The sequence below is a fragment of the Rhineura floridana genome, chromosome 8, assembly GCF_030035675.1.
Source record: "Rhineura floridana isolate rRhiFlo1 chromosome 8, rRhiFlo1.hap2, whole genome shotgun sequence".
NCBI classification, from domain to species: domain Eukaryota; kingdom Metazoa; phylum Chordata; class Lepidosauria; order Squamata; family Rhineuridae; genus Rhineura; species Rhineura floridana.
This window is the reverse complement of record NC_084487.1, coordinates 71,038,815-71,058,824: the sequence shown is the minus strand read 5'-3', so window position 1 is coordinate 71,058,824 and position 20,010 is coordinate 71,038,815. Positions and strand designations below refer to the sequence as shown.

General features: G+C 45.1%; 1 protein-coding gene across 4 annotated transcripts in view; it reads left to right on the top strand.

Moving 5' to 3' along the window:
* Window positions 1-20,010, top strand: part of TRHDE (thyrotropin releasing hormone degrading enzyme) — a 393,299-nt gene that overhangs the window by 295,671 nt on the left and 77,618 nt on the right. For all 4 annotated transcript variants that reach the window (XM_061639727.1, XM_061639726.1, XM_061639725.1 and 1 more), the window contains 2 exons: window positions 14,896-15,029; window positions 15,138-15,193. In XM_061639727.1, the coding sequence (XP_061495711.1) occupies window positions 14,896-15,029; window positions 15,138-15,193 (190 nt within the window). The remainder of the gene's footprint in view (window positions 1-14,895; window positions 15,030-15,137; window positions 15,194-20,010) is intronic.

The window sequence follows — 20,010 nt, the reverse complement described above, 5'->3', positions numbered from 1 at the left end:
GTTGCCACCACTCACCATTTGCTCAGAGGCACATGTTACAAAATTCTTGCAAGCTACACAGGAAGTGGATTGGACTGTGAAAGACCAACCCAAATTGTGTTTGCATTCTGACAAATTTGTAGGGCAGTCCAATATCTCAGAGAGGAGGTCAGGTCTCCTGCTCCCCTGGTGCATTCACTATAGCTGCTCAATTTCCCTGCTTTTTAAACATCTGTTTAATAGAAACATCTGTGGGCTATAGGTACATTCTTAAATCGCAAGGTTTTTTGCCTGTTAGTGAATATGTATGAAAACAATGAACGCCTGGCTGATTCAGCCTAATATATGAGAAGTCTAGCAGACTTTGAACAGCTGAAGGATAGAAGTGCTCAGGTCGGTCACTGGTAGAAGAGCAGAAGAGATGGAAAATATTCTTCAGTGTTGGAAGTGGTATTTAGATGTTTATATCTTATTGAGATTGCTAGGTTGTGATAGAAGAAGATATAGCAGGTATCTGGGATATTCTGTAGGGATTACTTTTCCTTAGTGTTGCGCTGCATGAATAACCAAGCATGTTTGATATATTATCTTTATGAAGTTCCTAATGAAATTGTACCTACGTTGGGTTAAGGAGTGGTAGTCCTTCTAGCAAATTTGGATATGCTGACATAGATTGTGACAGCCTGCCTAAGTGTGGGTTCCTTCTGAAACTTCACAGATATCAAAGGAGATTAGAGGAAACTTAAATTCTTACCTTGCCTTTCTTTGAGATAGCAGATGTAGTAACACATTTGGCCTATTAACTCTACAGTAGTTAAAGTTTACAGATTTTGAAAGCTGTACTTAGACTTTGAAGAGTCCCTTTTTTCTTGAGAGTGGCCTGATTGAATAATTTGTGTTATACTTGTGCATGGAGGACTTCAGCAATTTCAAGCTTCAGGCAGCCTTCTTAAATCAGCATTAGCAGCCCATTTAAAAACTAGAATAAGGAAAATACCAGGATGTGATATCTCTGAACCATCACTTCCTGTAGAGAAACCCCAGAAAGCCTGCTAGAGGGTGCTTGTGCTTAATTACTTTCCTTCAGAAAGACCTCTGGCGGTGCAAGGTTGCACATCTCACACGTTTTGTACTGTAATAGCAAGTAACAACTCATTATCAAAATGAAAGGCTTTTTGACATGGATTCATGTTTAAACCACCCTTCTTTGGGCTTCCTATTGTCACTGTTTTTCATTTCCCCCCTTCTCCCCCCCCCATTTTTTAAATTAAGTAGAAGGTGAAAAAGAATAGGAAAACATCCCCACTGTGAGTTTTGCTAGATGGGTGATTGAAATGTAATCTTATGAAGGAGCATCTTTTCTTCTATAAGATTTTCATAGATCAAAATTCCCACTGAATGCAACAAATATTGATGTATTTATTGCTTGAAAGGGCAGATTCCTTTTAAACATCCAAAATATGGGTGCTTTAGTTCCTTATACTTCTTGAATGTTCCTTCCTGTTAGAAAATGATTAAGCTGTATGTCTTGGTATTCTTCTAGAATACATGTTGTTGCTAGCACAAGTGAGCCTGAGTTCTTATCCTTATGAATGTAGTTTTAGACAGTATTCTAAAACAATTCTCCATATTTTGAACAAACATTAGATACTAAGATTATATATTTCTATCTTGTAACAATTTTCTGCATGGAATAAATATTGCTTTTGGTTAAAAAAAGCTTTAACCTTTTTTGTTGCCAACATATTTCAGTGATTTTTTTTGTTTATAATTAGAGAAATTGCACATGTTTTAAATGATGTAACCACACCAGGAAAGCATAAGGAAAGAAATCTTAGTCTATGGAAACTGGCAGAAATGTGAAGGCTCAGAGATCAAATTCTAGTAAATTATATAGAACTTTGTGAAGAGCATTCATAAGACATCCTTTACAATAACCACTTACTTGTTTGAACTAGAATAACATGAAAAGATTCCTGCTCTCCTTTGTAGGCATAGTTCAAAATAATCATGCCCTTATCTAAAAAATAGTAATAGATTGTGATTGTACTTAAAACTTACTGAAATCCATGATAACAGAACTAGTTTTTTTCTTATTTTTTAAAGATACTGCTGTTCTTTTATCAAAGAAATATCTAGCTGTGAAACAGGTATTTTGAAACTGTCATCTTTGACTTGCAGGTTTTCATACTACGTTGCAACATGTATGAAAACAGTCTAGAATCTATCTACCTAGACTCTAGTTTGTGGCCAGTTTTGCAAGTGATCTAACCTTAAAAAGGTGATATGCATAGACCTATTTCATTATGTCATATTTATTTCTCACTTAAAGGGCTAGAGCAGGGGGGGACAGACTTCAGGTTTCTGGGCTATAGTATGTTTTTTATTAGAACCCCACCAACTGGAACCGGTATAAAAGACATCCATATAAAATTAAAGGATTCTAAGCCCAGCAATTTGTTTTGAGTTCTAGAGCTGAACTGAGCTCAATGTCTTTCTGCACCAAAAATGTACTCCTCATTACTGCCCTTCTCTTGTCTTCTCAGTTTCAGCAGTCTAATTTTGGGGGGGGATCATTTTGTTGCAGTAGCTGGGAGTCATAAACCCTCGCTGTTCTACTTCAGTTACCCAGAGATCTACAAATCCTGATCTACATTCTATCTACTCCTGGGCTACAGCATAATTTTTTGCAATTTTGTTGATTTTTAAAAAACTTTTTGTAGATTTTTAAAAATATTTTGTACGTTTTAAAATATTCCAAAGCATATAAATTAATGTGCATAAAGCATTTACTGCAATTTGAAAATGCTTAACAATAGAAACCTCATATGTAGATATCGGGGACCACTGACAAAGTGAATTAACATGAATCTGTACTTTTATTTATATTATAATAATACTGTAGACTATATGGAATTCTTAATGACATGCATTACACTAGCATAGAATGTGGCGGCCTGTTTCCTTAAGAATGTGTGCCTGGGTATCACATGGCTGCTATTTTGAAGGACTTTCAAACATAATTCTGGATGTTAGTTTTAACATGGAAAACCCCAATTTGGATTCAGGATACATAAAAGGCCATCTCATTAAGTTTTCTCAGTTCTGCTACAAATGCCCTCTTGATCTTGGTGTATATAACAAAGCCATGTAGAAAAGTAACTTCCCTACAGGTTCCTTCCTGGAAAGTTGCCAAAGCTTGAGCTGAATTTTCAGTGAGTGGTACCTCTCTTGTGTTTTAAAAACAATGGCAAGTAGTCTTCTGTTTTAAGTTGTTGTCTCTTATCCACAGAATTCAGGTTTGTATTGTGCCCGAAAATACTGTATAGAAGGCTGCACAACTCAGACCATGCCATTGATCATCTTTAGTAGTTATTGTGGAGTACACTTTGGCCATTCTCCACTTCCACTTTGTTAACCAATAATGATAATAAAATGCAAGGGTACTATTCTAGTATTCCTGGAAGCAAATTATGAGCCAGGAGGTATGGCCCAGAACCCCTTTTGTTGATTCCAGGAAAACACACCAGCTTTAGCCTCACCACTAAGTTTCCAAGTGCTCTCAGCAATATTGAAGTAGCATGCAAGCCTACTGAGTGCTCAGTAAAGCATTTTCTTCATGCTTTCACTTCCCAACTTTCTCAGGAAGGAAATCTGAGGAACTGAGGCAAATAGCGGTGACAAAATATGAAGTTCTAAACCTTTTTTGACAAATTAAAAACTGACAAATCACTGGGTCCAGATGGCATCCATCTGAGAATTCTTAAAGAACTCAAACATGAAATTGCTGCTCTAAGAAAAATATGTAACTTGTCCCTAAGATCAGCCTCCACACCTGAGGACTGGAAAGCAGCCAATGCAACACTATTTTTAAAAAAGAATTGAGAGGAGATCAGGAAATTGCAGGATAGGTTAACATCTGTTTAGGGAAAACTGGTAGAAAACATTATTAAAGGTGGAATTACCAAGCATATAGAAGAATAAATGGGCACTTCTCCGAAAGGTGGGATGTAGAAAAATGGAAATTCTTACCATGAATTTATAGTCCCAGAGGTTCCCGGAGGACAGCCTTTGTACTTGGGATGGCGACTCCCTCTGGGTTCAGGGAGGATCTTCTTCAGGCTTCTTTGGACTGTCTAGCAAAGCAAAGATTAACCCTCGACCCCGGTGATGACTTCATCGATGGGATAATGTCCCCTGTCCCTAAATATTAGACAAGTGTCGTCTCTGTTATCTTTTTGGCGCCTACTGAAGACCTTCTTCTTTCAACTAGCCTTTCAAGTAGAGACCTTATCCCAGTCTGTGTCTGTGTTAGAATTGCTTTTTAATATGCTTTTAAAGCTTTTTTAAAAATATGCTTTTGAAGATGTTTTGTTTTAATATGTTTTAAAGAATGTAATATATTTTAAAGTCTGTTTTTATGATGTTTTAGATTTTTAGTGCTTTTGGTTGCCGCTGTGGGCTCCAACTGGGAGGAAGGGTGGGCTATAAATCAAATAAATAAATAAAATGTCTTGGGAAACTCACCACTCAACAGACCTGGAACTTATAAACAGAAAACTACCCACACAGCCCAAGAGGACTGTGTGGGCAAACAGTAACAGGGAAGAAGAAATGAAAGGACAATCCAGGAAATTCCAGGGGCCTGGTTACCACCCCACATGCACGTTGCTGGCAGAAGCCATTCATGTAGACATGGCCTACCACTGGAATGAAGAGGCGGGCAACTGTCCTCCAGGAACCCCTGGAATAGAAATTCACGGTAAGATTTTCCATTTTTTTCCAGAGGTTCCTGGAGGACAGTCCTTGTACTCAGGATATACCAGAGTTGAACTATCAGGGCAGGATTCCAATACCGAAGGTCATGTCTTCATGACCTTTTGGAGGACCTTCTGACCAAATGCAGTGTCAGTGGAAGTCCAAGAATCAATCTTGTAATGTCTAGAAAAGGTGTGCAAGGAGGCCTAAGTGGCTGCCCCACATATGTCCAAAATGGGAAAACTACCCTTAAATGCTGCTGAGGTTGCTGCCCCCCCTTAGTGAATGAGCGGTAAACTCCCCTGAGGGGAGGCCTCTCCACAGCCTGATAGGCCTGAACTATAGCCTCTTTGAGCCAACATGAAATTGAGCATGAAGCTTCTGCCTAAGCACCAACCCTCTAAAGGAAATGAACAATGCTTCCGACTTCCAAAATTCCAAAGTCCTGTACAGATAGAACTGAAGTGCCCTACGCACAGCCAGGGTGTGCCAAACCTTTTGCTTAGGAGAGGACGAGTTCAGATAGAACAATGGGAGAACCACCTCCTGATCTCTATGAAGAAAGGAATTGACCTTGGTAATGAAAGAAGTCTGCAGCCTGACGAGCACCTTGTCTCGATGGAAAATGCACAACTGGGCATCCGAGGATAACGCCTCAAATTCTGATACCCGTTGGGCAGATGATATGGCTACCAAAAACACTATCTTAAAGAGTGAGGAATTTTAACTCGCAAGTAGCCAAAGGCTCAAATGATGGCCCCATGAGCAATGTTAGAATCCAGTAAAGATTCTGTGTAGGGAATTAGCATACCACTGGTGGATTCCTCAATGCCATGCCCCAGATGAAACACCTGAACAGCAGGTGAGTATTATTATTATTATTGTTATTATTATTTATTACATTTGTATACCAGCCCATAGCCGAAGCTCTCTGGGCGGTTTACAACAATTAAAAACATTAAAAACAAATATACAAATATACAAATTTAAAAACATTTGTTTAAAAAACCAATTTAAAAACACATGCTAAAATGCCTGGGAGAAGAGGAAAGTCTTGACCTGGCACCGAAAAGATAACAGTGTTGGCGCCAGGCGCACCACGTCAGGGAGATCATTCCATAATAAGTAGACACCAAAAATCTCCTTGGCAGCCCAAGACACTACCTAACACTGCTGCCTGTCTCTTGAGAGTATTTGTGCTCAGACCCTTATCTAGCCCAGCCTGAAGAAATGCCAGAAAGTATGTCATGTTCCTGGAGGAGCAATGCCTCCCCTGGGCCTGACACCACTGGAGAAAAACCTTCCACGTAGAGCCAGATGCTCTATTATAGAGGCCTTGCATGCTGCCAAAAGAGTGTCAAGTACAGCCCCTGAAAACCCCAACTCTACTAACCGGATCCACTCAGCCTCCAAGCTGATGGAAGAGCTCTGGTCTCGGATGATGAACTGGCCCCTGACAAAGCAGGTCCTCCTGAAGAGGCAGTGGCACATGTTTCCATGTGGAGAGGTGACATTGTTCCAGGAACCATGGCATTTTTGGCAAGTATGAAGCTATCAAGATCACTTCTGCCCTCAACAAGCTGATGCATGTGATGGTTTGCAGCAAGAGACTGAATGGCAAAAAAACACATAGAGCAGACCCCTCCCCCCCGACCACTCTGTCACCAGGGCATCCACTTTGAGTCTCCAGCGACTGGTAGCTCGAGAAAAAAGCCTCGACTTGGGAGTTGAGAAGTATCACAAAAAGGTTGATGATCAGATACCCAAACCTCCTCGACACCTGCTGGATCACCCGAGGATTAACTGCCACTCTGAATCTAACACAGTGGACCTGCTGAGCCAGTTTGCAGTCACATTCTGAATCCCCATGTTCTGCCCATAGGGATAAAAGATGGGACTCCACCCAGCAGAACAAATGATGACCCTCACTCATCAGGCCTCCCCATTTCGTGCCCCCTGATGGTTGATGTATGCTTTGGTGAAAACATTGTCACCAGGACATGGCAACCCAGAATGCAAAAAGCCACTGCCAACAAAGCCAGCATCACTGCCCAGAACTCCACCCAAATGATACTCTTCCTTGTCTCACTGGGGGACCAAACTCCCTGAATCACATGGGAATCCAAATGTGCCCCCCAGCGGAACATGCCAGCATCCATCATGACCAGTCTCTGCACTGGCACCTCCAGGCTCACCCCCTCCATCAGCCATTGACAGGTCAACCACCACATCAATTGCCATCAAAGTTCAAATGAAACTGGAACCCTCCTACTCCGTGCTTCGGAGATCTGAGTTTGGAGCGACAGGAGCACCTTGAGTAGGGGGTGAGTATGAAACTTGGCCCAAATCACTAAATCCTTGCAGGAAACCAGCATGCCCAGAAATCTGCCTAGTTCCATCAACTCTTCTGAGTCTGAAGAAATATCTCTCCATGTCAGCATTGAATCTTGTTGACCCACTCCTCTCTGAACCAGAACCGAAAGTGCGGAGGGTCTGTCTGCACCCCAAGGTGTGTGATCACTTGAGTAAGTTCCAGTGTGCTCTTGTCTGTGTTCATGACAAAGCCATGCCTCTCCAAGCACAGAAGGGTGGTTTCCACATCCTTCTCACACTGAATCCTTGTTGGTGCACTAATGAGGATGTTGTTGAGATAGGGGACAGATTAAGATGGTCCACCCCCAGAGACTAATCGAATCCACTGTAGATAGAGAAGGTGACCCTGTTGAAGCCCCTGCCATGCTGTGGAACAACGAGATGTGTTGGGCTCTTAACATTGTTACCCTGAGCACCTGCTCTGGCATTGTGGAACCTGATTTGCACCTTGGTATACCAGTGAACTAAGGCTGGATGAAGGCTAGAGTGCAAGTGGTGAAAGACGTCCTATGAGGCATGAGTAAAACATAATGACCTTGTCTACTGTGTTGTGGTGAGGACGGTGAAAAAGGCCCATTTCTCTATCTCCATTGCACCCCCAGAATAGCCATCCAGTGGAGCTTTTCCATGTTGTCAGGGGACTGTTGATATCAACTCCAGGAAATGGAGTTTTAGACCCTTCGGAGGCCCACTGTGAATTGTTTGCAAGCTACTTTGAGGGTAAGGTTCTTTGCCTCCATAGCAATCCTAGCAAGATAGAGGTACTGTGGGTTGGTGGTTCCCGAGTTTGGATAATTGGTCAATTGCCTGCTTTGGATGGGGTACTGCCTCTGAAGGAGCAGGTTCATAGTCTGGGGGTGCTCCTGGATACATCTTTGTTGCTCAAGGCCCAGATGACCTCAGTGCTACGAGTGACTTTTACCAGCTTCAGCTGGTAACACAGCTGCGGACGTTTCTAGACAAGATAGCCTGGCCCCTGTTCTCCATGCATTAGTCATCTCCAGGCTGGATTACTGTAATGCACTCTATGTGGGGCTGCCCTTGAGGTTGATCCACAAGCTGCAGTTGGTGCACAACGCAGTGACGCAACTGCTCACTGGGGCAGGGTATCGCCAACATGTTACCCCGCTGCTGAAAGAATTACACTGGCTGCCCATTAGTTACCAGGCCAAGTTCAAGGTTCTGGTTTTTGTATACAAAGCCCTATACAGCTTGGGATCAAGATACCTGAAATATCATTTTTGCCCTTATATACCCAGTTGATCACTGAGTTCTGCAGGTGAGGGCCTCCATCTTATCAGGAGGTCCATTCCGCACAACATTGAAAGCGGACCTTTAATATTGTGGCACCTATCCTTTGGAATTCCTTCCCCTTATATATTAGACAGGAAATATCTGTGTTAGTTTTTTGGTGCCTACTGAAGACCTTCCTCTTTCAACAAGCCTTTTAAGTAGAGACCTTATCCCAGTCTTCATCTGTGTTGGAATTGCCTTTTAAGGTTTTAAAAAATATATATATTTAAAGATCTTTTGGTTTAATGTGTTTCTAAAGTTGTCTTAATATATTTTAAAGTCTGTTTTTAATATGTTTTAAAGTGTTTTTTTGTGTTTTTGTTTGCCACCCTGGGCTCCTACTGGGAGAAAGGGCAGGATATAAATTTAGTTAGTATGTAAATAAATAAATAAAGCACCCTCACTCCCAGGATCCTCAGATGCACCACCGGGGCAGCCAATACTATGCTGAAGACCCTGGGAGCGGAGGTTAGACCAAAAGGAAGAGTGCTGTACTGGTGTGTCTTTGTCTGTAGCAGAAACAAAGATACTTCCTGTGTCTGTTGTTGACTGGAATATGGAATATGGAGACAAGTCTGTGGATGCCATCCAGTTTTCCTTGTTGACGGCTTCTGAAGTAGACTCAAGCGTTTCCATCCTCAACCGCTTGTAGGCCAGCTACCTGCTTAGCCATTTGAGGTCAAGTATGGCCTGGATATAGTTGGAAGAGGACTGAATCTTTGAGGAAGAGGAGCATGCTGATTTTTCCAACAACACCCCCCCCAATGAGATTTAAAGCCTTTTGATGAGGGCTGGCCAGCATATTGTCTGGAGGATGAAAAGGACTATGGCTGCTTGCCCTTGTGATCATCCTTCTTGGAACTCTGGAGAGCTTTCTGCTTGTCCCATGTTTCCACCAACACCCCTTCTATGGGTTCTCCAAATCAAGGGATATGTTGCAAGGGATATATCTGAAGGGATATGTTGCAAGGCCATTCTGTGAGCCAGGATCCACCTCCCAACTATGCAACTATACATTGCAATATGCCACTGTGCTGGCTGCCATTGCCTTTGTATGAAACTGCATAGCAGCCTGGGATGCATCTGTCTGGAATGCCAAAGCTATTGAAAGCTTTTTCAACCCGTCCTTGATGGGTTTGGGAACATCCTCCCTGGAAGCCAGGTCCTCCGCCCAGAGCTGCAAATGCTTGTCATCACCGAAGTAGCCACCGAAGGCAGAGTCTTCAGCTGTTCCACCACCTTCAGGAGAAAGAAGCAGTGTCTGTTAACCAGCTTATTTATTATTTATTTATTATTTAATTTGTATCCCGCCCTTCCTCCCAGCAGGAGCCCAGGGCAGCAAACAAAGCGCAAAAAACTCTTTAAAACATCATAAAAACAGATCTTAAAATACATTAAAACAAAAAAGCGTTAAAAACATTATTAAAAACATATTAAGCAATTCTAACACAGACTGGGATAGGTCTCAACCTAAAAGTTTTGTTGAAAGAGGAAAGTCTTCAAAAGGTGCCAAAAAGATAGCAGAGATGGTGCCTGCCTAATATTCAAAGAGAGGGAATTCCACAGGGTAGGTGCTGCCACACTAAAGGTCCTTTTCCTATATTGTGCAGAACGAACCTCCTGATAAGATGGTTTCTGCAGGAGGTCCTCACCTGCAGAGCGCAGTGATCTATAAGGGGTAAGAAGGTCTTTCAGGTTGCCTGTTCCCGAGCTGTATACGGCTTTGTACACCAAAACTAGAACCTTGAACTGGCCCGGTAACAAATGGGCAGCCAGTGCAATTCTTTCAGCAGCAGGGTGACATGTTGGCGATCCCCTGCCACAGTAAGCAGTCTCGCCACCACATTTTGCACTAGCTGCAGCTTGCGGACCAACCTCAAGGGCAGTCCCACATAAAACACATTACAGTAATCCAGCCTGGAGGTTACCACTGCATGGACAACAGTGGTCAGGCTATCCCGGTCCAGAAATGGCCGCAGCTGTCTCATGAGCTGAAGCTGGTAAAAGGCACTCCTAGCCACGGAAGTCACCTGGGCCTCTAGCGACAAAGATCGATCCAGGATCACCCCCAGACTACAGACCTGCTCTTTCAGAGGGAGTACAACCCTGTCCAAAGCAGTCAACTGACCAATTATCCGAACTCAGGAACTACCAACCCACAGTGCCTCTGTCTTGATAGGATTCAGACTCAGTTTACTGGCCCTCATCCAGCCCACCACCGAGTCAAGGCAGCGGTCCAGGGCTTGCACGGCCTCTCCAGATTCAGATGTTACGGGCAGCTGGGTATCATCAGCATAGTGCTGACACCTCACCCCAAATCTCCTGATGACTGCTCCCAAGGGCTTCATATAGATGTTAAACAGCATGGGGGACAAGATGGTACCCTGCAGCACCCCACAGCACAACTGCCAGGGGGACAAAAGACAGTCACCCAATGCTATTCTCTGAGAGCGACCTTGGAGATAGGATCGGAACCACTGTAAAACAGTACCTCCAATACCCATCTCACCAAGTCAGCCCAGAAGGATGCCATGGTCAATGGTATCAAAAGCCACTGAGAGATCAAGTAAGAATAACAGGGTTGCACTCCCTCTGCCCTTCTCCCGATAAAGGTCATCCATCAGGGCGACTAAGGGCAATTCAGCCCCATAACCAGGCCTGAACCCATACTGGGATGGGTCAAGATAATCTGTTTCATCCAAGAGTACTTGCAGTTGCTGTGCCAGAACCCTCTCAATCACCTTCCCTAAGAAGGGGTATTTGCAACCTGTCGGTAGTTGTCACAAACCAATGGGTCCAGGGTGGGCTTTTTTAGGAGTGGTCAGATCACCGCCTCTTTCAAGGTGGCTGGAACCACTCCCTCCTGCAATGATGCATTGACCACACCCTGGATCCACTCGGTCAGACCCCCTCAGCAAGCTTTAATAAGCCAAGAAGGGCAAGGGTGGAGAGGACACGTTGCTGGCCGCATCATTTCGTGCACCTTGTCCACCTTATGTGCTGGCTTGTGCTTGGTGATGTTGCCCATTCCTGGTTCCATAGGTCATGAACGGAGTTTGGAAAGGGTAGTGTAGCCACCCTTGGTTGCCCATCTGGAAATGCTGACTAAGCTCCTTTGGAAGATGAGGGCATGGGGTCCTTGCTGTGTTCTTCCAGAAGCCCCAGAATTTACCTTGCCTTTGCTGGAAAAAATTCAGATTGAAACAGTCTCCCCTTCAGGGGCGGGGCCTCCAGCTCTTCCTCAGAAAGCTCTCCTTCCTCCCTGTCCTCCAAGGAGGAGGATGCCTGTAAGTCCAAAGGAAGGCCCAAGGCAGTCACTGCTGCCTTACTATGCTTTTTCCTTCCCCCTGCTGCGAGCTTACCCTTAACTGCATGCCAGTGCTCCCTAAGGTGACCCCTCTTGGGCTCTGGGGAGGATTGGGGAGAGACATAGGACTGGGAAGAATGCAAAGAGGATGATGATGATGATGAAGAGATAACGGGCTGGGGACCTGGTGCACCTCTTTTTTTATGAAAGAGCAGCCATTGCAAAGCACTTCTCTCCACTCTGTATACCAGCAGAAGAAGGCACGATAAGAGCAGCTACTGCCACTTATTCTAAAAAACCGCCACACCTCCTCACTCAGAAGGTGTGCCCCAACCAGGCATCTAGGTGGAGCTCCCGCCCCCAGCTATGGGCAATGGGGAAGGAAGTAGGTAGGACTGGGAGGAGAAGAATGAAGAGATCCAGATGAGAAAGGTGGTGGTGGGGAAATAAAACACTGAGCTCTTAAGGAGCTCTGCAAGACTTGACTGTTCACTGCTGCAGGCAGGGCCAGTCTGGAGAACTGGATGGCTGCGCCCCCCATAGTGACCCTGCCTGCACCCAGAGGGAGGCGCCATCCCGAGTACTGTTCTTCAGGAACTCTGGGGAAACTGGAGTTCCCCAAAGGAAGATACTGGGTTCTGCGCTTTTTAACTTGTTCACAAATGATCTAGTTAGGGGTAGGAAGTGAGGTTTCTGATGATACCAAATTGTTAAGGGTGGTTAAAACAAAAGGAAATTGTAAGGAGATCCAAAAGGAGTTCTTCAGAGTGAGTGAAGTGGGCAATAAAAAGACAAGTGCAATTAAGTGCAGTTCACTTCAGTGCCCATTGGGGCAAAATATCTTGACTTCACGTAAGGGTTGTAGTGGATAGCTTAATGAAGATATTGACCCGGTGTGTAACAGCTGTGAAAAAGGTGAATTCCATGTTTTGGATCATTAGGAAAGGGATTGAAAATAAAACTGACAATATCATAATGCTGTTATACAAATCTATATTGTGACTATGCTTCGAATACTGTGCACAATTGTGGTCACCTGACCTCAAAAAGGATATTGAAGAACTGGACAAGGTTCAGAATTGGGTAACCAGAATGATCAAAAAGGTGGAGTAACTTCCTTATAAGGAAAGGTTACAACATATGGGGTTTTTTTAGTTTAGAAAAAGGATAGTAAAGGGGAATGTGATAGCGGTATGTTGTGGATAAAGTGGATAGAGTGAGGTTTTCCCCCCTCTTACATAATATTAGAACCATAAAATGAAGCTGAATGTGGAAAGTATTTTTTCATATAGTATGTAGTTAAACTGCGGAATTCACTCCCATAAAATGTAGTGACGGGCATCAACTTGGATGGCTTTAAAAGAGGATTAGACACATTAATGGATGGTAAGGCTGTTAATGGCTACTAGCCATGATGGCTGTCTTCTGTCTCCACTCTTAATAATAATAATAATAATTTAATTTGTGTGTCGCCTATCTGGCCTATGGGCACTCTAGGCGACGTACAATTCAATTGCAAAATGCATCACAATAAAATACAAATAAAATACAATATAACAGTAAAATAGTAACAGTTCAGAGTAATAGGCAATTTGTGCTAAAAATTAACCCTCCCCGGAAGTCCCAAAGGCCTGTCTGAAGAGCCAGGTCTTCAAGGCTTTGCGAAATACATTCAGGGAAGGGGCATGCCGAAGATCGTATGGGAGGGAGTTCCAGAGAGTGGGGGCCGCCACTGAAAATGCCCTCTCTCTAGTCCTCACCAACCTAGCTGTTTTAGTTGGTGGGACTGAGAGAAGGTCCTGAGTGGCTGATCTTGTCGGGCGGCATAATTGGTGGCGTTGGAGGCGCTCCATCAGGTAAACTGGGCCGAAACCGTATAGGGATTTAAAGGTTAATACCAACACCTTGAATTGAGCCCGGAAAATAACTGGAAGCCAGTGCAGATCGAACAACACTGGGGTGATGTGTTCCCGGCGGCGACAATTTGTGAGTAGTCGAGCCGCAGCATTTTGTATAAGTTGCAATTTCCGGACCGTTTTCAAGGGTAACCCCACGTAGAGCGCATTACAGTAATCTAAATTCTTGGAGGTGTATGCCTCTGAATACCAGTTGCTAGGAATCACAAGTGAGGAGAGTGCTGTTGCAGTCAGGTCCCACTTGCAGGCTTCCCATAGGCATCTGGTTGGCCACTGGGAGGCCTTTGGCCTAATTCAGCAGGGCTCTTCTGTTCTTATGCTGCTTATACTGGGGGTGCATATAGTATAGGTGAAGTTAATTGGTACAGTACCACATAAACTCAGAGATGAACTGTATTTTGTTTGTAATCCATGTGTCATGCAAGCTTTTTTGTGTGTGTGGATTTTAGCCTAAGACTGTGGTCCACAAATAGAATAATTAGAATTAAGTAAATATTTTCCAGTTGATTTAGTGACTACGGCCCAGTTCCTTCGTTCACTTTGGATGTAATTAAGCCCTCATGAGATCATTGTATTTTGTCAGTTTCATGTGGTGAACATTCTTCATGAATGAGCTCTGTCCTGGCACCAGTTGGTCTTTACCGCCTCAGTGGAAAATTGTGAGAACAAACAAGCTTCCTGATGTGATAAGTAGTAGCTGTCGCCATTTGAGGGTGCATTCATAAAATAATATTCATCACATGAAACTGATGAAGCAGAGCTTTATCTTGTAACATCTTTATCGCATCTGAGATTAGCATAGGAATTTATCCTAAACTGAATTAAATCCAGCTACTCTAGTTTGGAGATCACTCTGCATGAAAAACTTGTTAGTAGAGAGACAATAAACTAGCATTGGGGCTACAGTTTTTATCAAAAGCATGCTTGATAACCAGACTTTTCTACCAAAACATACTAAATGTATCCTATATTTTCATTGCAAACTTAGAAAAGTATTGTGGGATTTTTTATAGTCAACCCAGCCATATATACCTGGCTAGAACACCAGTACAAGAATCAGTAATAACTGCCCTCTTGAAAGAGTGGAAGTTTTCATTTACAATATTTTATAAGAGAAATGAGTGTAGTATTTAAGTTAAAACTTTTTACTGTGCATACATATGGCAAAATAAACTCTATGGAAAATTTTACCCTAAGCACATTTGAAAATGCTAACTTTGTTTTGAACCAATAACTTGAAGTCTCTTTCCCCCTGTGCTTTCTTTACAGAGCATCACAGGATTTTTTCTCTTAATGAGGGAAGCTGGCTGCTGGGGAACATCAATCAAACTGGCTATTTTAGAGTTAATTATGACATTAGAAATTGGAGACTATTAATTGACCAACTAATGAGGAACTATAAGGTAACTTCATTTCATTACATTGCATGAATTTTGTTGTGATTTCTGAAAACCCTGCTGGGTTTTTTGTATTATTCTGAAGTGTTCCATTTTTCTTCTTTGCTCTCATAGATAATCTCTGTCAGTAATCGTGCAGGTTTGATCGATGATGCATTCAATTTAGCCAGGTATGTTTTTCTGTAGATAATCTAGTCTAATACACATTCCTGTGATTCTCATATATTTGCCTGGATAGTCTGTATGTGCGTTGAGGTTGAACCTATTTTTAGAAAACTGTTTCAAATTCCATCTTACTTTCTTCAATGTTCAGTCTTTTTGTGATACAGAGCATAAACAGCACTTTCCCCATTCCTGATCAATTAAGGCCTCAGGGTGTTTGCAGTTGAGGGGTGAAATAAAACACAGAGACATCAGCTTGGGTTGAACAAGGGCCACTTTATTTAAATTATAGCAAACAAAAACCCAATTTAAAGTGACCTGCAGAGGGAAACCTAAGTGCAGGAACTGTCTATAAGCAAGTAGCTTGCCATACAGCTCTTGGGCAACCAGCCCCTACTGGGGCAAGGGCAAGCCCATCTGCTTACCGTTTACCCCAGCCACACCTTGTAGGTGAGTAGGGGGGCCTTCCCACATCATCCCCACCCGGGGCCGTATAACCCCTGGGTAGATGAGGATAAGTTGGCCCCAGAAACAGCCCATATCCTGCTCTTGAGCCGCAAAGCCCTGAGAGACAGGCCTCCGGAACTGCCAATCACCTCCAAAGGTGCCTAAGGGGGCCACCTAGCTGTCCTTACCTATTTCCCTTCCCGCACCAGTGCTAACTACATTGCCCTGTGGGGCATGACCTAATGAATAATTCAATTAGCCAAATAAGCCGAATCTGCCTAGTAAACACAACACCCCCTAACCCGATTCCCTCCTAGTCCCATAGCATGGAGTAGGCAAAAAACCTGCCCGCCAAAGAGGGTGGGCAGGATAAAAATTCCTACTCTGCCCCAAAGCGACCCCATAGGCACACCATGAAAGAGGGAGGGCGGGGCGGGCGTCGCGCAGCAAAAGAGGACGGTAGGAGGGGTGGCTGGACTTAAATAGTCCTGTAGTCTCTGCCCCTCACGCTGCGCGTCACACTAACGTCAAAAGATGGAGGCAGTGTCTTCACCCCCACCTGCAACCATGCCCCGCTTGGCAGCTGCACGGCGAGCGGGGCGTCATTTCTGAGTAGAGATGCTTGATTAATATTCCCTTAAAGTCAGTTTAATACTTTGGAGAGTAATAATCTGTTCCCATTTTGCTAATGAACTATTTTCCTTCCAAAATGATCCTTGTGTAATATATCATTTCTAATGATAAAAAATTTCAAGCTTCAGATTTTTTTCTGCTCTGACATACATGATATTTATTGTTCTACAGTACAAAACTTGGCTATGCAGTGCAGAATGGTATGTGCACACACACACAACTATAGAATACTTTTAGAAGTGGTACATTTGTACTTTATTATTATTACTATTTATGAAAGTTGATGGCAACCTCCTGGATCTATTGCAATCTGGGCTCAGAAATGGTTTGGGACTGAATCAGCTGTGGTCATCCTGATAGATAACCTGCATCGAAAACAGGACAGTGGAGTGTGACTCTGCTTCTGCTTCTTGATCTCTGAGACTTTTTTTATATAATTGACTATGGTATCCTGCTGTACCAGTTGCGGCCCAGGGGTGAAATAAGACACAGGCACAATATATATTTGGGTTAAATAACGGGCCACTTTATTAACCAAATTCACATTGCATAACGAACCTACAGAGGGGAACATAAGTGCGGGATTCTCCTGGTGAGTCAGGCAAAGCCTGCTTGCAGCTATTGGGGCGATTCAACCCCTGCCAGGCAAGGGGCTGCCAATCTGCCAACCCCTTGCCCTGACCACACCCATAGGGTGTGTAGGAAGGCCAACCTGCATCACCGCCTGCCCCCGGTGCCCTGAAACTCCGAGTGGATGAGACATGTTAGCCCCAAAGGCGACCCGTATCCTGCCCTCGGGCCGTATAACCCGGAGCTGCAGGGCTCCAGAACCGCCAGTCACCTCCAAAGATGCCTAAAGGTGTCACCTAGCTGCCCTTCACCTTTACACTTTCCCGCACTTCCTTGCCACCAAAGAGGGGACAAACCTCTGTTTAGTCCCCACTTGCCCCACCTCCAAACAACAACTCACGCAGACCCCTCTGCAGGTCCCCTAGAAGGATGTCATTACCCATATCTGTCATATGGACTCCATCTGACCTATATAGCTCTATCCTACTGTGTCTTATCTCTGGATGGTGAATAACCGACCCACCAGAGCCCAAAAGAGCCAGCCTGAGTTGCCTATTGACTTTCTTGCGGGTCCTATTTATGCCCCTACGGTCACCCTCGCAATTCCAATGCCTACGGGGTAAAACATCAGACCACACCAAGTGCACTTCCGGCCAGCGTCCTTCGATGGCCCGGAAGTCAGCACATGCCTGCTTGATAAGAGCCCTGTCTTTCAGCATACCCAGGTCATTACCGCCCAGGTGAATAACCAAAAACTGTGGCACATGACGAACCACTGCCGACTGGGAAAGCATAGGAAGGAGCCCGTCCCAGCGCATCCCTCGGCGGCCCAACCACTGTACTGTGGCCCACTGGCTAAGCCCCAGCTGTGTGCCAACACGTGGGAGTATGTCTGACCAAAGCAGACGTACCCAAGGCCGACGTCGCCTTATTAACTGCATGCCACGCATGCCTGCCAAACTGAGGGCCATGCCCTTTCGTTGCAACTGAGGGCCATGCCCTTAAGTAACCGAGACAATCGTTGCCTCCTGAACTGCATGTCTGCACATGCCTGCCAAACTGAGGCCATGGCCTTCCGTTGCCTCGCCAACTGCATGCCCGCACATGCCTGCCAAACTGAGGCCCATGGCCTTCCGTTGCCTCACCAACTGCATGCCCGCACATGCCTGCCAACCTGAGGCCATGGCCTTCCGTTGCCTCGCCAACTGCATGCCCGCACATGCCTGCCAACCTGAGGCCCATGGCCTTCCGTTGCCTCGCCAACTGCATGTCTGCACATGCCTGCCAAACTGAGGGCCATGCCTTTTTGTTGCAACTGAGGGCCATGCCCTTTAGTAACCGAGGCCATCGTTGCCTCCTGAACTGCATGTCCGCACATGCCTGCCAAACTGAGGGCCATGCCCTTCCGTTGCCTTGCCAACTGCATCTCCACACATGCCTGCCAAACTGAGGGCTATGCCCTTCCGTTACCTCGCCAACTGCATGTCCGCACATTCCTGCCAAACTGAGGCCCATGCCCTTCCGTTGCCTCGCCAACTGCATGTCCACACATTCCTGCCAAACTGAGGCCCATGCCCTTCCGTTGCATCGCCAACTGCATGTCCGCACATGCCTGCCAAACTGAGGCCCATGCCCTTCTTGTGCCTCGCCAAGTGCATGTCTGCACATGCCTGCAACTGAGGGCCATGCCCTTAGGTAACCGAGGCCATCGTTGTGTCCCGAACTGCATGTCTGCACATGCCCGCCACCTGAGGGCCTTGACTCAAATACTGAGGTCATTCCCAACTCGGGGAATGACCACCACATGCAAAGATGTCTGCACTGAACCAAGCTGGAACAAAGTGGGTAAGAGCCCGTCCCAAAGTATTCCCTGCCAGCCAAGCCACCACACTGCAGCCCATTGACTGAGGCCTAACTGTAAGCCCAGGATAGGGTGCGCAGCTGCTCCATCCCTGTCCAGCAACATTGCCGGTCCATCAATGTTATACAGGTACAACTCCCTTCCATGGAGACATCTGATTGCTGGAGGGCCCATCGAGACAAATCTCCCTTGGATCCGGCCACCACCTCACCTATCCTAAAAGCTCCAAAAACCAGCGTAAGGGCTGCCACCTGGAATAGTCTGGCTTCATAGCTTGAGGAGCATACTGTTTTTCACTGGCCCACCATACTCAATGAAATGTCCTGTGAGAAAGGGCAACGGGGATCGAGGGTGGCAGGGTGTGCTCTAGCCCACCCAGCTAACATACGGCGGACTCTAAAGTCCCTGGAATAAGTGGGAAAATCATCAGCCTTTACCTCGAAGTGCTTGGACTGAGAGGCCCAGTCTCCAGCCATTCACTAGGCAATCCCAGCAGGTGACTCACCGAATAGGCCACTCTGGTGCATAGCCCTTGCCAGCCCAGAAGTCCTGGGAAAAACCCCTCCTGCATTCTGATAGCTGTTGAGCATGCTGGGGCGACAGACCGGCTTATGGCCATCTTTGACTCCGCTCCCCAATCTCCCAATGTGCGGTTGCACAGCACAGCTGAACCGCTCCACCTGAGTCCATGACAGCACCTCAATAAAACAGTGTCAATACTCTACCTTACCATGCCCCAAAAGAAAACATTAAAATCTGGGCACTAGAGAACAAAGGAACAGACAAGGGCCATAACCCCACCATTCCGAAATAGAAGGAAGTCACAGACCTGTCCCATGACCAGATTATCCCACTAAAATGGACGGGAGAGTTCCCAAGCCTCAGTGCCTATAAGTCCAAGCCTGCAGCCAGCACAAAAACCCCGATGCATCCATGGACTTCCAGTTCTACCTCCCAGCCCTACCTAGAGATGCTATGGACCTTCAGCTTGCAGTTCAGATGCTCTAGCCCTGAGCTATGTCACGTAATTCTACAGCAAGTTAGTTAGTTCTTCCCCAGGAGTGTGGGAAAACTAGACCAAATGATCTGGGCCAGAATAGAAAATGTTGCCTGCAGTTTGGCTCTAATTTCTTGATCAATATTTGATCACAACAAGCATTAAATTATTATACAGCCATAACCCTGAACCTGTAGTAAGGCTGTGAAAGCCCTGCCACGACCTCATAAACCACCGGAAAAGACCTCGAATACCTGGAGGGCAGACAAGAAACACTTTCTTGGCCTGACTGGCATGAAGCCCTTACTGACTGACCA